The sequence below is a fragment of the Rhinoderma darwinii genome, unplaced genomic scaffold (genome assembly GCF_050947455.1).
Source record: "Rhinoderma darwinii isolate aRhiDar2 unplaced genomic scaffold, aRhiDar2.hap1 Scaffold_3972, whole genome shotgun sequence".
NCBI lineage: Eukaryota > Metazoa > Chordata > Amphibia > Anura > Rhinodermatidae > Rhinoderma > Rhinoderma darwinii.
The window spans coordinates 1-16077 of NW_027463579.1; the positions used below are offsets into that span (position 1 = coordinate 1).

General features: G+C 48.1%; 1 protein-coding gene across 1 annotated transcript; it reads right to left on the reverse strand.

The window, feature by feature from the left end:
* Positions 1-39: 39 nt before the first annotated feature.
* On the reverse strand, positions 40-14704 carry SUZ12 (SUZ12 polycomb repressive complex 2 subunit; the record flags this gene model as incomplete). Its single annotated transcript, XM_075848409.1, has 14 exons — positions 14409-14704; positions 10315-10361; positions 9369-9433; positions 9029-9097; positions 8884-8933; positions 8727-8812; positions 6348-6579; positions 2558-2657; positions 2372-2477; positions 1940-2117; positions 1062-1153; positions 843-986; positions 425-582; positions 40-238 (listed from the first exon to the last, which is right to left on the reverse strand). Coding segments are annotated over exons 1-14 (1680 nt in total), but the record flags the coding sequence as incomplete, so codon positions are not given.
* Positions 14705-16077: the final 1373 nt, after the last annotated feature.

Here is a 16077-nt window from a genome sequence, read left to right on the forward strand (position 1 = left end):
ACAGCCACATTAACCCCTTCAGTACCACCTGTAACTCACAGTGATGGTCTTCTCCCGCAGCCACTCAGGGTCTTTCTCGTCTTCGCTGTCCACCTCCATCTCCTGGGGTCTCAGTGGAAGGCAGGTGTCACTGTGGAAGTACAGGCGATTGTGGCCGCTGCTGTAGGTGCGCTGCTGCTCCACTTCACCGTCCTCGGACTCGTAGAATTCAGACATACCACCTTTTGTGCGTTTTGGCCTTTATTAAAAAGATTTGAAATCACATCGGTCATCTATCAAGACCCTACAGCAGAGCACCCATTACCCTCCTCCATACACTGCCAAATAAGAGGGGCGATGCAGTCACCTTTATGGGGTGACAATCTATAGGGTCAACGTTCACCTCCCCCAGTACCCAGCCCACATCTCTATCCGCAGCGCTCACCTGCACACAAGGATGTGGGTTATTGGCGTCCTCTTCACGGGTCCATTTCGGCTGAAGGCAAAGCCCGGCTGGCGGTGAATGTCCTGAGGGTTCCCAGCGTAGGATCCATCATAGCACTCATTGATCGACACATCAATTCGAGCCCCTTTTGGATGATACTAGAAGAGGAGCATAACAGGCGCCATAAAACAGCTTATCCAATGAGACATCGCCCACCCCCGCGGCCCCCCAGAAGCTGCAGGTCTCTGTAAATCAACATTACAAGACAACCCTCACACCAGACGGGAGATCCACGGTCACATGACTTCTTACAGGTTGTAACCCCAGTGAAGCTCCTGTGTGTGGGGTGGGGGGGAATCAGCCCGTTACCCTAGGACTGCCAGTATAATGGCCGTGGACTGCTCCAGGCTCGTCCTACCACGTAGTTGAAGATGAAGCGGCTGTGGCAGAGCTTCAGGTGCTTGAGGAGACTGTAGAGCTTGCGGCAGTTCAGCGTGCACCATGGACAATGTAGGTCGTCTCGGGCCTCCGTCTGCTGTCGCGTGTTGTTGTTGTACAGGAACTATGGAGACAGGGAAGCGCAGTGAGTCAGGACCCCCAGACCACGGACCACCCCACCTGATAACACAACCCATACCTGGTAGAATATGCGCAGCTTCTGCTTTGCCTCGGCAGCCGGGTCCTTGTCCCTCTTTGTCTGCATATCTGAGGACGGGGTCTCCTTTACAGCTGTAAATACACCAAGACATTGTCAGTGAGCGGCTGAAAGCCCGGCACAGCCTGGCGACCCGCGCCCCACCACGTTCAGTCTCACTAAGAGTGAACAACCCTATTAAAAACGGTGAACTAAAGCTAAACTTAGCGCAGGCCATTGTCCAGGGAGCTGAGGAAGGAGGGGGCGCCGGTCAGCTGGACCCCCAGTATCTCTAAATAACCCGTCAGCAACTTCAACATAAAGCACACTCAGAATAATGATGGGACATTCATCATAGAGCTGCGGACAACAGGAAACCCCCTGACAACCCTGCCGCACGTCCAGGTTATAGGTGGGCTGTCCCAGTAGAGGAAGCCGCCGTGTCTGAGCACGTGTCCAGCATTTACATGACAAGGAGAGGCTGCAGGGTGAGACCCGGACCAGTGACCCGGCCAGCCGCTAAACAACGCCAACAAGAAACCTCTCTGCCAGGGCCCCCCCTATTGATGCATTATAACGGTGTCGCTCTGTAGCACTGTAGGGGGGCAGCCTGGTGTGGCAGTGCGCTGACGGTCTGCACGGACAGGACGCTGATCCCGGCTGTTGTGTGAGCTCCAGGTCTGCAGGCGCCGTACACAGCGCAGTCCATGATGGACAGGACATCCCCTCTGACAGTCAAGACTCTGGATTACTGGACGGTGTAACGCAGCGTGCGATACACAACCCCAGGACTACAGAAATCACTGAAGCTGGAAGGAGTAGTGTCCTTTATAGGGATAAACCAGCACCCCCCCCCCCTCCAATGACACCCCAACTCTTACCTATAGTCTGTGTGGGCTTGACAGCCATAGATTTGTGCTCTTGGGGGACGCTATCAGAGTTGCGGGTTGCCAGAGGTTTAGCGATTGGTGCGGTGGATTTATCGGTCGAGTCGCTCGTCCATCGAAGAGTGAACTGTAGAGTTGGACCCTGGGAGAAGGTCTCAAACGGAGGCAGCCTCTGAAGAGACAGACACGACAGATGAGGAGTACTGGTGCCTAAAGAAGCTTATTCACAGATAATCATGGTGTATGTACAAGGACTGGCAGAGGCTCCACTGCTGGGGGAACATGGACCTGAAATAAGCCTTAAAATGACCCGTTATTACGTACCGTGTACACGAGGGAGGTACTCAGATGTCACGCCTATAGCACCTTCATACCCCAATGACCAAGCAGGCCGCTCTATATCCCCCTCCTCCACACCCGTCTTACCTTTCCATCTAATATGGTTTCCCACGTGGCCCTCTTCTTACTGACCGGACAGTCCTCCATCTCCTGCATGGCCACTTCATACTCTCCATCCAATAACTGCAGACGCCTGCAATGTGGAGGGTCAGACACTTACCACCCGCAGACCACGTACACGTCACGTCAACAAACCAGCGGCTAAAGCATCACCTGTTCTTGTCAAACACCGTCATCTGCGCCACAAACATCTTCTCATCATCCCTAGCGGAGGAGTTTCTTTTCCGCCTGGCCGGTGGATCGTCTGTGACTTCTAGAGGGTCCGAAAATACTGAATTATTACAGTAAAAAAGGTAGAAAAAACAATGAACCCCCATATTCCTGATTTACATCCTGTATTATACTCCAGAGCTGCACTCACTATTCTGCTGGTGGAGTCACTGTGTACATACATTACTTATCCTGTACTAATCCTGAGTTACATCCTGTATTATACTCCAGAGCTGCACTCACTATTCTGTTGGTGGAGTCACTGTGTACATACATTACATTACTTATCTGTACTGATCCTGAGTTATATCCTGTATTATACTCCAGAGCTGCACTCACTATTCTGCTGGTGGAGTCACTGTGTATATACATTACATTACTTATCCTGTACTGATCCTGAGTTACATCCTGTATTATACTCCAGAGCTGCACTCACTATTCTGTTGGTGGAGTCACTGTGTACATACATTACATTACTTATCCTGTACTGATCCTGAGTTACATCCTGTATTATACTCCAGAGCTGCACTCACTATTCTGCTGGTGCAGTCACTGTGTACACACATTACATTACTTATCCTGTACTGATCCTGAGTTATATCCTGTATTATACTCCAGAGCTGCACTCACTATTCTGCTGGTGGAGTCACTGTGTATATACATTACATTACTTATCCTGTACTGATCCTGAGTTACATCCTGTATTATACTCCAGAGCTGCACTCACTATTCTGTTGGTGGAGTCACTGTGTACATACATTACATTACTTATCCTGTACTGATCCGGAGTTACATCCTGTATTATACTCCAGAGCTGCACTCACTATTCTGCTGGTGGAGTCACTGTGTACATACATTACATTACTTATCCTGTACTGATCCTGAGTTACATCCTGTATTATACTCCAGAGCTGCACTCACTATTCTGCTGGTGGAGTCACTGTGTACATACATTACTTATCCTGTACTGATCCTGAGTTATATCCTGTATTATACTCCAGAGCTGCACTCATTCTGCTGGTGGAGTCACTGTGTACATACATTACATTACTTATCCTGTACTGATCCTGAGTTACATCCTGTATTATACTCCAGAGCTGCACTCACTATTCTGCTGGTGGAGTCACTGTGTACATACATTACTTATCCTGTACTGATCCTGAGTTACATCCTGTATTATACTCCAGAGCTGCACTCACTATTCTGCTGGTGGAGTCACTGTGTGCATACATTACATTACTTATCCTGTACTGATCCTGAGTTACATCCTGTATTATACTCCAGAGCTGCACTCACTATTCTGCTGGTGGAGTCACTGTGTACATACATTACATTACTTATCCTGTGCTGATCCTGAGTTATATCCTGTATTATACTCCAGAGCTGCACTCACTATTCTGCTGGTGGAGTCACTGTGTACATACATTACATTACTTATCCTGTACTGATCCTGAGTTACATCCTGTATTATACTCCAGAGCTGCACTCACTATTCTGCGGGTGGAGTCACTGTGTACATACATTACATTACTTATCCTGTACTGATCCTGAGTTACATCCTGTATTATACTCCAGAGCTGCACTCACTATTCTGCTGGTGGAGTCACTGTGTACATACATTACATTACTTATCCTGTACTGATCCTGAGTTACATCCTGTATTATACTCCAGAGCTGCACTCACTATTCTGCTGGTGGAGTCACTGTGTACATACATTACATTACTTATCCTGTACTGATCCTGAGTTACATCCTGTATTATACTCCAGAGCTGCACTCACTATTCTGCTGGTGGAGTCACTGTGTACATACATTACATTACTTATCCTGTACTGATCCTGAGTTACATCCTGTATTATACTCCAGAGCTGCACTCACTATTCTGCTGGTGGAGTCACTGTGTGCATACATTACATTACTTATCCTGTACTGATCCTGAGTTACATCCTGTATTATACTCCAGAGCTGCACTCACTATTCTGCTGGTGGAGTCACTGTGTACATACATTACATTACTTATCCTGTGCTGATCCTGAGTTATATCCTGTATTATACTCCAGAGCTGCACTCACTATTCTGCTGGTGGAGTCACTGTGTACATACATTACATTACTTATCCTGTACTGATCCTGAGTTACATCCTGTATTATACTCCAGAGCTGCACTCACTATTCTGCGGGTGGAGTCACTGTGTACATACATTACATTACTTATCCTGTACTGATCCTGAGTTACATCCTGTATTATACTCCAGAGCTGCACTCACTATTCTGCTGGTGGAGTCACTGTGTATATACATTACATTACTTATCCTGTACTGATCCTGAGTTATATCCTGTATTATACTCCAGAGCTGCACTCACTATTCTGCTGGTGGAGTCACTGTGTATATACATTACATTACTTATCCTGTACTGATCCTGAGTTACATCCTGTATTATACTCCAGAGCTGCACTCACTATTCTGCGGGTGGAGTCACTGTGTACATACATTACATTACTTATCCTGTACTGATCCTGAGTTACATCCTGTATTATACTCCAGAGCTGCACTCACTATTCTGCTGGTGGAGTCACTGTGTACATACATTACATTACTTATCCTGTACTGATCCTGAGTTACATCCTGTATTATACTCCAGAGCTGCACTCCCTATTCTGCGGGTGGAGTCACTGTGTACATACATTACATTACTTATCCTGTACTGATCCTGAGTTACATCCTGTATTATACTCCAGAGCTGCACTCACTATTCTGCTGGTGGAGTCACTGTGTATATACATTACATTACTTATCCTGTACTGATCCTGAGTTATATCCTGTATTATACTCCAGAGCTGCACTCACTATTCTGCTGGTGGAGTCACTGTGTATATACATTACATGACTTATCCTGTACTGATCCTGAGTTACATCCTGTATTATACTCCAGAGCTGTACTCACTATTCTGCTGGTGGAGTCACTGTGTACATACATTACTTATCCTGTACTGATCCTGAGTTACATCCTGTATTATACTCCAGAGCTGCACTCGCTATTCTGCTGGTGGAGTCACTGTGTACATACATTACTTATCCTGTGCTGATCGTGAGTTACATCCTGTATTATACTCCAGAGCTGCACTCACTATTCTGCTGGTGGAGTCACTGTGTACATACATTACATTACTTATCCTGTGCTGATCCTGAGTTACATCCTGTATTATACTCCAGAGCTGCACTCACTATTCTGCTGGTGGAGTCACTGTGTACATACATTACTTATCCTGTGCTGATCGTGAGTTACATCCTGTATTATACTCCAGAGCTGCACTCACTATTCTGCTGGTGGAGTCACTGTATACATACATTACTTATCCTGTGCTGAACCTGAGTTACATCCTGTATTATACTCCAGAGCTGCACTCACTATTCTGCTGGTGGAGTCACTGTGTGCATACATTACATTACTTATCCTGAGTTATATCCTGTATTATACTCCAGAGCTGCACTCACTATTCTGCTGGTGGCGTCACTGTGTACATACATTACTTATCCTGTACTGATCCTGAGTTACCTCCTGTATTGTACTCCAGAGCTGCACTCACTGTGTAAATACACAACCTGAAGCAGCAGAATAGTGAGTACAGCTCTGGAGTATAATACAAGGTACGTAAAGTAATTTTGATACTATTACATGCACTGTTGCTAGCTGTTAGGTCCTCATAAAGAGGGGCAGTATTTGGCACCCACCGATGTTCTCATTCGTCTCCCCGTTGGTCAGGCCGTTGAAGTCGCGGTGTCCTGGCCGCGTGACTCGGAAGAGCAGGGAATATGACTTCACCATGTGGCTGTTGCTGGGCTCAAACTCATTGCTGGACACTGCCAGGGATGGGAAGATGCTGATTTTTGATTGGCCGAGGTCAGGGTTCAGAGGGACCTGCTTCTTACCGGTGGGGACCTGTCTTATGGGGCAGCTGACGTCCTGCAAGACAGAGACCATGTTATTCACAGAACCAATCACTGCTCCTCAAGTCATGTCCGCATGGAGCTCTTATAATGCAGGGGAGTCAGGAATCTTCCTACACATCACCAGACACTGAACAAGCAGACACATTTAACCCCTTAGTGCAGTTGCACACGGCCAAGTGGCACTAGGGACGTTTTTCACAGCATCCGATAGTTTTCACGGACCCCTTCACCTTAGCGGGTGAATCAGTGCCATGAAAACTTTCCACAAATCGGATACGATAGGACACGTCCCAGCCCTCCACAGATCACGGATGGATCTCGGCGGGCGCAGTCACGTGCACGATACATTACAGTCAAAGCCATTTTTCACTTCCCACCTTCCAAGGGCCAGAACTTGATTATTTTCCTTCAGCGTAGCGGCTGAGGGATTATTATTTGTTGCAGGAGTATTCGTTCCTATTCGCACTATATAATGTACTGGGAAGCTTAAAAAAAATTTGCCGGGTGGAATTAGAAAAAAAACTGCAATTCCTTTATTGTTTTGGGGGTTTTCATCTTTAAATCTCACCGTGCAGTAAAAACGTAAACGTCACTTTATTCTGCGGCTCAACACGATTACGATGATACAAATGTATGTGGTTTTTATGTTGTAAAAGAAAGGAAAAAAAGCGAAGGACCAAAAAACGACAACCGTCTGTTTCGGTGTACGCCGTTCGCCAGGAGTTTAATAACTTGGGACATTAGGTTTATCTTCTACATTTCTTCAGAAACCCCCTTCACCCGTTTTGCTCTGAACTTTTATTATTTTTAGCACTATTCATCCCCCTGGGGCCAACATTTACAGAGGGACAACAAACCTGGGGCTTTCATTAGGTCCCCGGGTCGGCATGACAACCATCCGCACCTTGTGGGGGCCCAATGGGCTGTCTGAGAGGGCCGCCTCTTATTTCTAAAGGCTTATAGATGCCGGAACCGCAATAAACAACTTACATGCCGTGGTTAAACGTGCAGGATCAGCTCTCTCTGTTCCTGGCCGTTAGAGCGAGGTGTCCACTGTAATACACACCCGCCGCGAGACCTCAGCCCGTAAACCCACCCCATACTTCAACCCCTAACCAGGACATACGGACACGTCACAGAGAGTGCAGCTCTGGAGTAGAATACAGGCTGTACATCTTCCTCTCAGTAACTATAAGGGTATGTTCACACGGCAGCGTCCGTTACGGACGTAAATGGAGCTGGTTTTCTCTGGAGTCCATGTAAAACGGCTCCATTTATGTCTGAAGTAGTGACAGGCACTTCTTTGACGCGGGCGTCTTTTTTACACACCGTCTTTTGACAGCAAAAAACAAAACTGAGACCCTGGGTAGTCAGCAGGTATAATATACGTAGTCAATAGAAGGAATGCCTGCAGGCAAACAAAACCCTTTTCCTGACCACCCCAATTAACAGTAAAAGATATATTTTATTATGCTACGTATAGCAAAAAAGACAGACCACAAATGTTATTAAAACTATCACTGCCAAGAGCCAAAAATAGGCGTGAGCCGCTGGTACAAACGCAGCACCGTGTTGACATCCATAAGTCAGTACTGGATAGCGTATAGCAAGTTACATTGACTAAATGAAGGCAGTAGATACGGCTTGGGCAGGAATTAAAACAGACAGAGCACAGAACATCTTAAGACCCATTCAAATGAATGGCCAGATGTTTGCCGGCGGAGCGGGGAGGTCAGGGGGCGCAGGCTCCGGCGGAGCGGGGAGGTCAGGGGGCGCAGGCTCCGGCGGAGCGGGGAGGTCAGGGGGCGCAGGCTCCGGCGGAGCGGGGAGGTCAGGGGGCGCAGGCTCCGGCGGAGCGGGGAGGTCAGGGGGCGCAGGCTCCGGCGGAGCGGGGAGGTCAGGGGGCGCAGGCTCCGGCGGAGCGGGGAGGTCAGGGGGCGCAGGCTCCGGCGGAGCGGGGAGGTCAGGGGGCGCAGGCTCCGGCGGAGCGGGGAGGTCAGGGGGCGCAGGCTCCGGCGGAGCGGGGAGGTCAGGGGGCGCAGGCTCCGGCGGAGCGGGGAGGTCAGGGGGCGCAGGCTCCGGCGGAGCGGGGAGGTCAGGGGGCGCAGGCTCCGGCGGAGCGGGGAGGTCAGGGGGCGCAGGCTCCGGCGGAGCGGTTACCTTCCGTTTCTTGTGGCAGACCTTCACCAGCAGAACCTCCAGTGATACAGAGTTTTGTTCGTTCTCAGAGTTTGGAGCCGGCTTATCTGAGGAGACAACAAGCCGTCAGCGTCACAGCGGAAAACACGTAGAAAGTCGCCACTCACCCGATACTCACCACTTTTATGGAAGAAGCCGGTGAACGTGAGCTGCAGGTGAGCAGACAGACTGGAGGGGAGAGAACAGGAAGGTGTCAGGACACAGAAGCTCATCATTAATAGTGGCCAATGCTACAAGTACGCTCAGGAGCACAGCGGGGTTACCTGTCCGTCTCATGATCGCCCCTCATTTTCTCCACTTTTGACAGAAGGTCGTTCACTTTAAAGGTCTTCCTGCAGGAATAAAACATACAGAAGAGTGAGGGAGGGAGTACATACTGGTTAGGGTGGATGGGAGGCACCGGGAGATAGATAGATATAGATATATACACACACACACACACACACACACAGTACAGCAGCACCTGTGATTGTTATGACACCAGGAGACGAGCAGTATTATGTAAGATCAGGAGACCGCTCCGCAGGTGGAGGATATTGGGTGACACGGACGCATCGGCCGCACACTCGCAGCATGTAACAGCAGACAAGCGGCGCTCCTTACCTTCTAGCGTTTGATCGGGAGTTTCGGTGAGACATGTATGTGAGCGTCCGATGTAAGAAGATTGGCTGCAGGGAAATAGATGATTAATATAAAGAGCAGACGATGAGAAAGAACTACAGCCAAAACACAAACACTGCAGACACCAAGGGGTTAATAGTCACCCACAATATAGAACGACCCCCCCCACCCCACTATAACAAAAACTGCAGACACCGAGGGGTTAATAGTCCAACACAATATAGAACGACCCCCACCCCACTGTAATACTAACACTGCAGACACCGAGGGGTTAATAGTCCAACACAATATAGAACGACCCCCCACCACTATAACACTTGGGGTATGTTCACACGACAGCGTCCGTAACGGCTGAAATTACGGGGATGTTTTCAGGAGGAAACATCCCCGTAATTTCAGCCGTAACGGCATGTGCAGGCGCTTGAACGCCGCGTGAATAACGGCTCCAATTACGCCCCAAGAAGTGACAGGTCACTTCATTGACGCGGGCGTCTATTTACATGCTTTCAATGGGCAGATGTTTGTCAGCGCTATCGAGGCGCTTTTTTCGGACGTAATTCGGGGCAAAGACGCCCGAATTACGTCTGTAATTAGTGTGTGTGCACATACCCTTACACTGCAGTCACCGAGGGGTTAATAGTCGCCCACAATATACACCGACCCCCCCACCCCACTATAACACTGCAGTCACCGAGGGGTTAATAGTCGCCCACAATATAGAACGACCTCCCCCACCCCACTATAACACTGCAGTCACCGAGGGGTTAATAGTCGCCCACAATATACACCGACCCCCCACCACTATAACACGTACAGGGACCCCCACTAGAAGAGTGCTGAGAACTATGGATCCACCACCAACAGCAAGATCCACCACCAGCAACTAAAAAGTGCTAAACACCCGGGGTCAGGAAGGAGCGGCACTCACCGCAATCAGATTCCGGGTCCTCAGAAAACGGTAAATCTGGGTCGGCTCTGGGAGAGAAAAACGGAAGATGAGCGCGGGGGCGCGGGGCGGCGTACAGCGCGGGGGCGGCGTACAGCGCGGGGCGGCGTACAGCGCGGGGGCGCGGGGCGGCGTACAGCGCGGGGGCGCGGGGCGGCATGAGGTGATATACAGCGAGGTGTGAGGTGATATACAGCGAGGTGTGAGGTGATATACAGCGAGGTGTGAGGTGATATACAGCGAGGTGTGAGGTGATATACAGCGAGGTGTGAGGTGATATACAGTGAGGTGTGAGGTGATATACAGTGAGGTGTGAGGTGATATACAGTGAGGTGTGAGGGGATATATAGTGAGGTGTGAGGGGATATACAGCGAGGTATGAGGTGATATACAGTGAGGTATGAGGTGATATATAGTGAGGTATGAGGTGATATACAGTGAGGTATGAGGTGATATACAGTGAGGTATGAGGTGATATACAGTGAGGTATGAGGTGATATACAGTGAGGTATGAGGTGATATACAGTGAGGTATGAGGTGATATACAGTGAGGTATGAGGTGATATACAGTGAGGTATGAGGTGATATACAGTGAGGTGATATATAGTGAGGTATGAGGGGATATATAGTGAGGTATGAGGTGATATACAGTGAGGTATGAGGTGATATATAGTGAGGTGATATACAGTGAGGTATGAGGGGATATATAGTGAGGTATGAGGTGATATACAGTGAGGTATGAGGTGATATATAGTGAGGTGTGAGGGGATATATAGTGAGGTATGAGGTGATATACAGTGAGGTATGAGGTGATATACAGTGAGGTATGAGGGGATATACAGTGAGGTATGAGGGGATATACAGTGAGGTATGAGGGGATATACAGTGAGGTATGAGGGGATATACAGTGAGGTATGAGGGGATATACAGTGAGGTATGAGGGGATATACAGTGAGGTATGAGGTGATATATAGTGAGGTATGAGGTGATATACAGTGAGGTATGAGGTGATATACAGTGAGGTATGAGGTGATATACAGTGAGGTATGAGGTGATATACAGTGAGGTATGAGGTGATATACAGTGAGGTATGAGGTGATATACAGTGAGGTATGAGGTGATATACAGTGAGGTATGAGGTGATATACAGTGAGGTATGAGGTGATATACAGTGAGGTGTGAGGGGATATATAGTGAGGTGATATATAGTGAGGTATGAGGGGATATATAGTGAGGTATGAGGTGATATACAGTGAGGTATGAGGTGATATATAGTGAGGTGTGAGGGGATATATAGTGAGGTATGAGGTGATATACAGTGAGGTATGAGGGGATATATAGTGAGGTATGAGGTGATATACAGTGAGGTATGAGGTGATATATAGTGAGGTGATATACAGTGAGGTATGAGGTGATATAGTGAGGTATGAGGTGATATACAGTGAGGTAGGAGGTGATATACAGTGAGGTAGGAGGTGATATACAGTGAGGTATGAGGGGATATATAGTGAGGTATGAGGGGATATACAGTGAGGTATGAGGTGATATATAGTGAGGTATGAGGGGATATACAGTGAGGTATGAGGGGATATATAGTGAGGTATGAGGGGATATATAGTGAGGTATGAGGTGATATATAGTGAGGTATGAGGTGATATACAGTGAGGTATGAGGTGATATACAGTGAGGTATGAGGGGATATACAGTGAGGTATGAGGGGATATATAGTGAGGTATGAGGTGATATACAGTGAGGTATGAGGTGATATACAGTGAGGTATGAGGTGATATACAGTGAGGTGTGAGGTATGAGGTGATATATAGTGAGGTGATATATAGTGAGGTATGAGGGGATATATAGTGAGGTATGAGGTGATATATAGTGAGGTGTGAGGTGATATATAGTGAGGTGTGAGGTGATATATAGTGAGGTGTGAGGTGATATATAGTGAGGTGTGAGGTGATATACAGGGAGGTATGAGGTGATATACAGTGAGGTATGAGGTGATATACAGTGAGGTATGAGGTGATATATAGTGAGGTATGAGGTGATATATAGTGAGGTATGAGGTGATATACAGTGAGGTATGAGGTGATATACAGTGAGGTATGAGGTGATATACAGTGAGGTATGAGGTGATATACAGTGAGGTATGAGGTGATATACAGTGAGGTATGAGGTGATATACAGTGAGGTATGAGGTGATATACAGTGAGGTATGAGGTGATATACAGTGAGGTGTGAGGTGATATATAGTGAGGTGTGAGGTGATATACAGTGAGGTGTGAGGTGATATACAGTGAGGTATGAGGTGATATACAGTGAGGTATGAGGTGATATACAGTGAGGTGTGAGGTGATATACAGTGAGGTATGAGGTGATATATAGTGAGGTGATATATAGTGAGGTATGAGGTGATATATAGTGAGGTATGAGGGGATATACAGTGAGGTGTGAGGTGATATACAGTGAGGTGTGAGGTGATATACAGTGAGGTGTGAGGTGATATACAGTGAGGTGTGAGGTGATATACAGTGAGGTGTGAGGTGATATACAGTGAGGTGTGAGGTGATATACAGTGAGGTGTGAGGTGATATATAGTGAGGTATGAGGTGATATACAGTGAGGTATGAGGGGATATACAGTGAGGTGTGAGGTGATATACAGTGAGGTATGAGGGGATATACAGTGAGGTGTGAGATGATATACAGTGAGGTGTGAGGTGATATACAGTGAGGTGTGAGGTGATATACAGTGAGGTGTGAGGTGATATATAGTGAGGTGATATATAGTGAGGTATGAGGTGATATATAGTGAGGTATGAGGGGATATATAGTGAGGTATGAGGGGATATATAGTGAGGTATGAGGGGATATATAGTGAGGTATGAGGGGATATATAGTGAGGTATGAGGGGATATATAGTGAGGTATGAGGTGATATATAGTGAGGTGATATATAGTGAGGTATGAGGTGATATACAGTGAGGTGTGAGGTGATATACAGTGAGGTGATATACAGTGAGGTATGAGGGGATATATAGTGAGGTATGAGGTGATATATAGTGAGGTGTGAGGTGATATACAGTGAGGTATGAGGTGATATATAGTGAGGTATGAGGTGATATATAGTGAGGTATGAGGTGATATATAGTGAGGTATGAGGTGATATATAGTGAGGTATGAGGTGATATACAGTGAGGTGTGAGGTGATATACAGTGAGGTATGAGGTGATATACAGTGAGGTATGAGGTGATATATAGTGAGGTATGAGGGGATATATAGTGAGGTGTGAGGTGATATACAGTGAGGTGTGAGGTGATATACAGTGAGGTATGAGGGGATATACAGTGAGGTATGAGGTGATATATAGTGAGGTATGAGGGGATATACAGTGAGGTATGAGGTGATATACAGTGAGGTATGAGGTGATATATAGTGAGGTATGAGGTGATATATAGTGAGGTATGAGGTGATATATAGTGAGGTATGAGGTGATATATAGTGAGGTATGAGGTGATATACAGTGAGGTGTGAGGTGATATACAGTGAGGTATGAGGGGATATACAGTGAGGTATGAGGTGATATATAGTGAGGTATGAGGTGATATATAGTGAGGTATGAGGTGATATATAGTGAGGTATGAGGTGATATATAGTGAGGTGTGAGGTGATATATAGTGAGGTGTGAGGTGATATATAGTGAGGTATGAGGTGATATATAGTGAGGTGTGAGGGGATATATAGTGAGGTGTGAGGTGATATATAGTGAGGTATGAGGGGATATACAGCGAGGTATGAGGTGATATATAGTGAGGTATGAGGGGATATATAGTGAGGTGATATATAGTGAGGTATGAGGTGATATATAGTGAGGTGTGAGGGGATATATAGTGAGGTGTGAGGTGATATACAGTGAGGTATGAGGGGATATACAGCGAGGTATGAGGTGATATATAGTGAGGTATGAGGTGATATATAGTGAGGTATGAGGGGATATGATTAGGTATATGAGGTATACAGCGAGGTGCGAGGTATACAGCGAGGTATGAGGTATATAACGAGGTTTATACTGACTCTCGAAGGCCTGCAGGAAGAGTTCATGGTCGGCCTGGATCTGCTCCATCTTGGGTTTCTTCACTGGGGGCATAGCCGCTCCTCCGCCGGCGGTAGAGGAGTGGGCGCCGATGCCCGCCGGACCGGAGCTAGCGCCGTGTTTCTGGGGAGCCATGGGCCTCAGCGCCGGGGAAGCGGCATCCCTCACTCCCGGTTATACCGCGCTCTTCTCCACACACACACACCTAAACCCTCCCTCTCTGAGTATTGGCTCGTGAACACCCTGCCCTCCATGTTCATTGGCTCCTTCACACGCCACTCATTCGTCCTGTGACGTCACCAACGCGACCGCACTCTTCTTCGAATTGAAACCGCGGGAAGGAGACACAGTGCAGTCTGGGAGACGGGGCGGATCCTCCTGCTGACGTCCCAGAGCCAGACCTGTCACTCATTCCCTACACACCGCCCCTATCCAACCTGTCTCATCCTGTACTCCTCGTCCTACTCCACCTGTCTACATCCTGTACCCCTCATCCTACTCCACCTGTCTCCATCCTGTACTCGTCATCCTACTCCACCTGTCTCATCCTGTACTCCTCGTCCTACTCCACCTGTCTCCATCCTGTACTCCTCGTCCTACTCCACCTGTCTCCATCCTGTACTCCTCGTCCTACTCCACCTGTCTCCATCCTGTACTCCTCGTCCTACTCCACCTGTCTCCATCCTGTACTCCTCGTCCTACTCCACCTGTCTCCATCCTGTACTCCTCGTCCTACTCCACCTGTCTCCATCCTGTACTCCTCGTCCTACTCCACCTGTCTCCATCCTGTACTCCTCGTCCTACTCCACCTGTCTCCATCCTGTACTCCTCGTCCTACTCCACCTGTCTCCATCCTGTACTCCTCGTCCTACTCCACCTGTCTCCATCCTGTACTCGTCGTCCTACTCCACCTGTCTCATCCTGTACTCCTCGTCCTACTCCACCTGTCTCCATCCTGTACTCCTCGTCCTACTCCACCTGTCTCCATCCTGTACTCCTCGTCCTACTCCACCTGTCTCCATCCTGTATCCCTCGTCCTACTCCACCTGTCTCCATCCTGTACTCCTCGTCCTACTCCACCTGTCTCCATCCTGTACTCCTCGTCCTACTCCACCTGTCTCATCCTGTACTCCTCATCCTACTCCACCTGTCTCCATCCTGTACTCGTCATCCTACTCCACCTGTCTCCATCCTGTACTCCTCGTCCTACTCCACCTGTCTCATCCTGTACTCCTCGTCCTACTCCAACTGTCTCCATCCTGTACTCCTCGTCCTACTCCACCTGTCTCCATCCTGTATCCCTCATCCTACTCCACCTGTCTCCATCCTGTACTCCTCGTCCTACTCCACCTGTCTCATCCTGTACTCCTCATCCTACTCCACCTGTCTCCATCCTGTACTCCTCATCCTACTCCACCTGTCTCCATCCTGTACTCCTCATCCTACTCCACCTGTCTACATCCTGTACTCCTCGTCCTACTCCACCTGTCTCCATCCTGTACTCCTCATCCTACTCCACCTGTCTTCATCCTGTAGTCCTCATCCTACTCCACCTGTCTCCATCCTGTACTCCACCTGTCTCATCCTGTACCACTCATCCTACTCCACCTGTCTCCATCTTGTACTCCTCATCCTACTCCACCTGTCTCC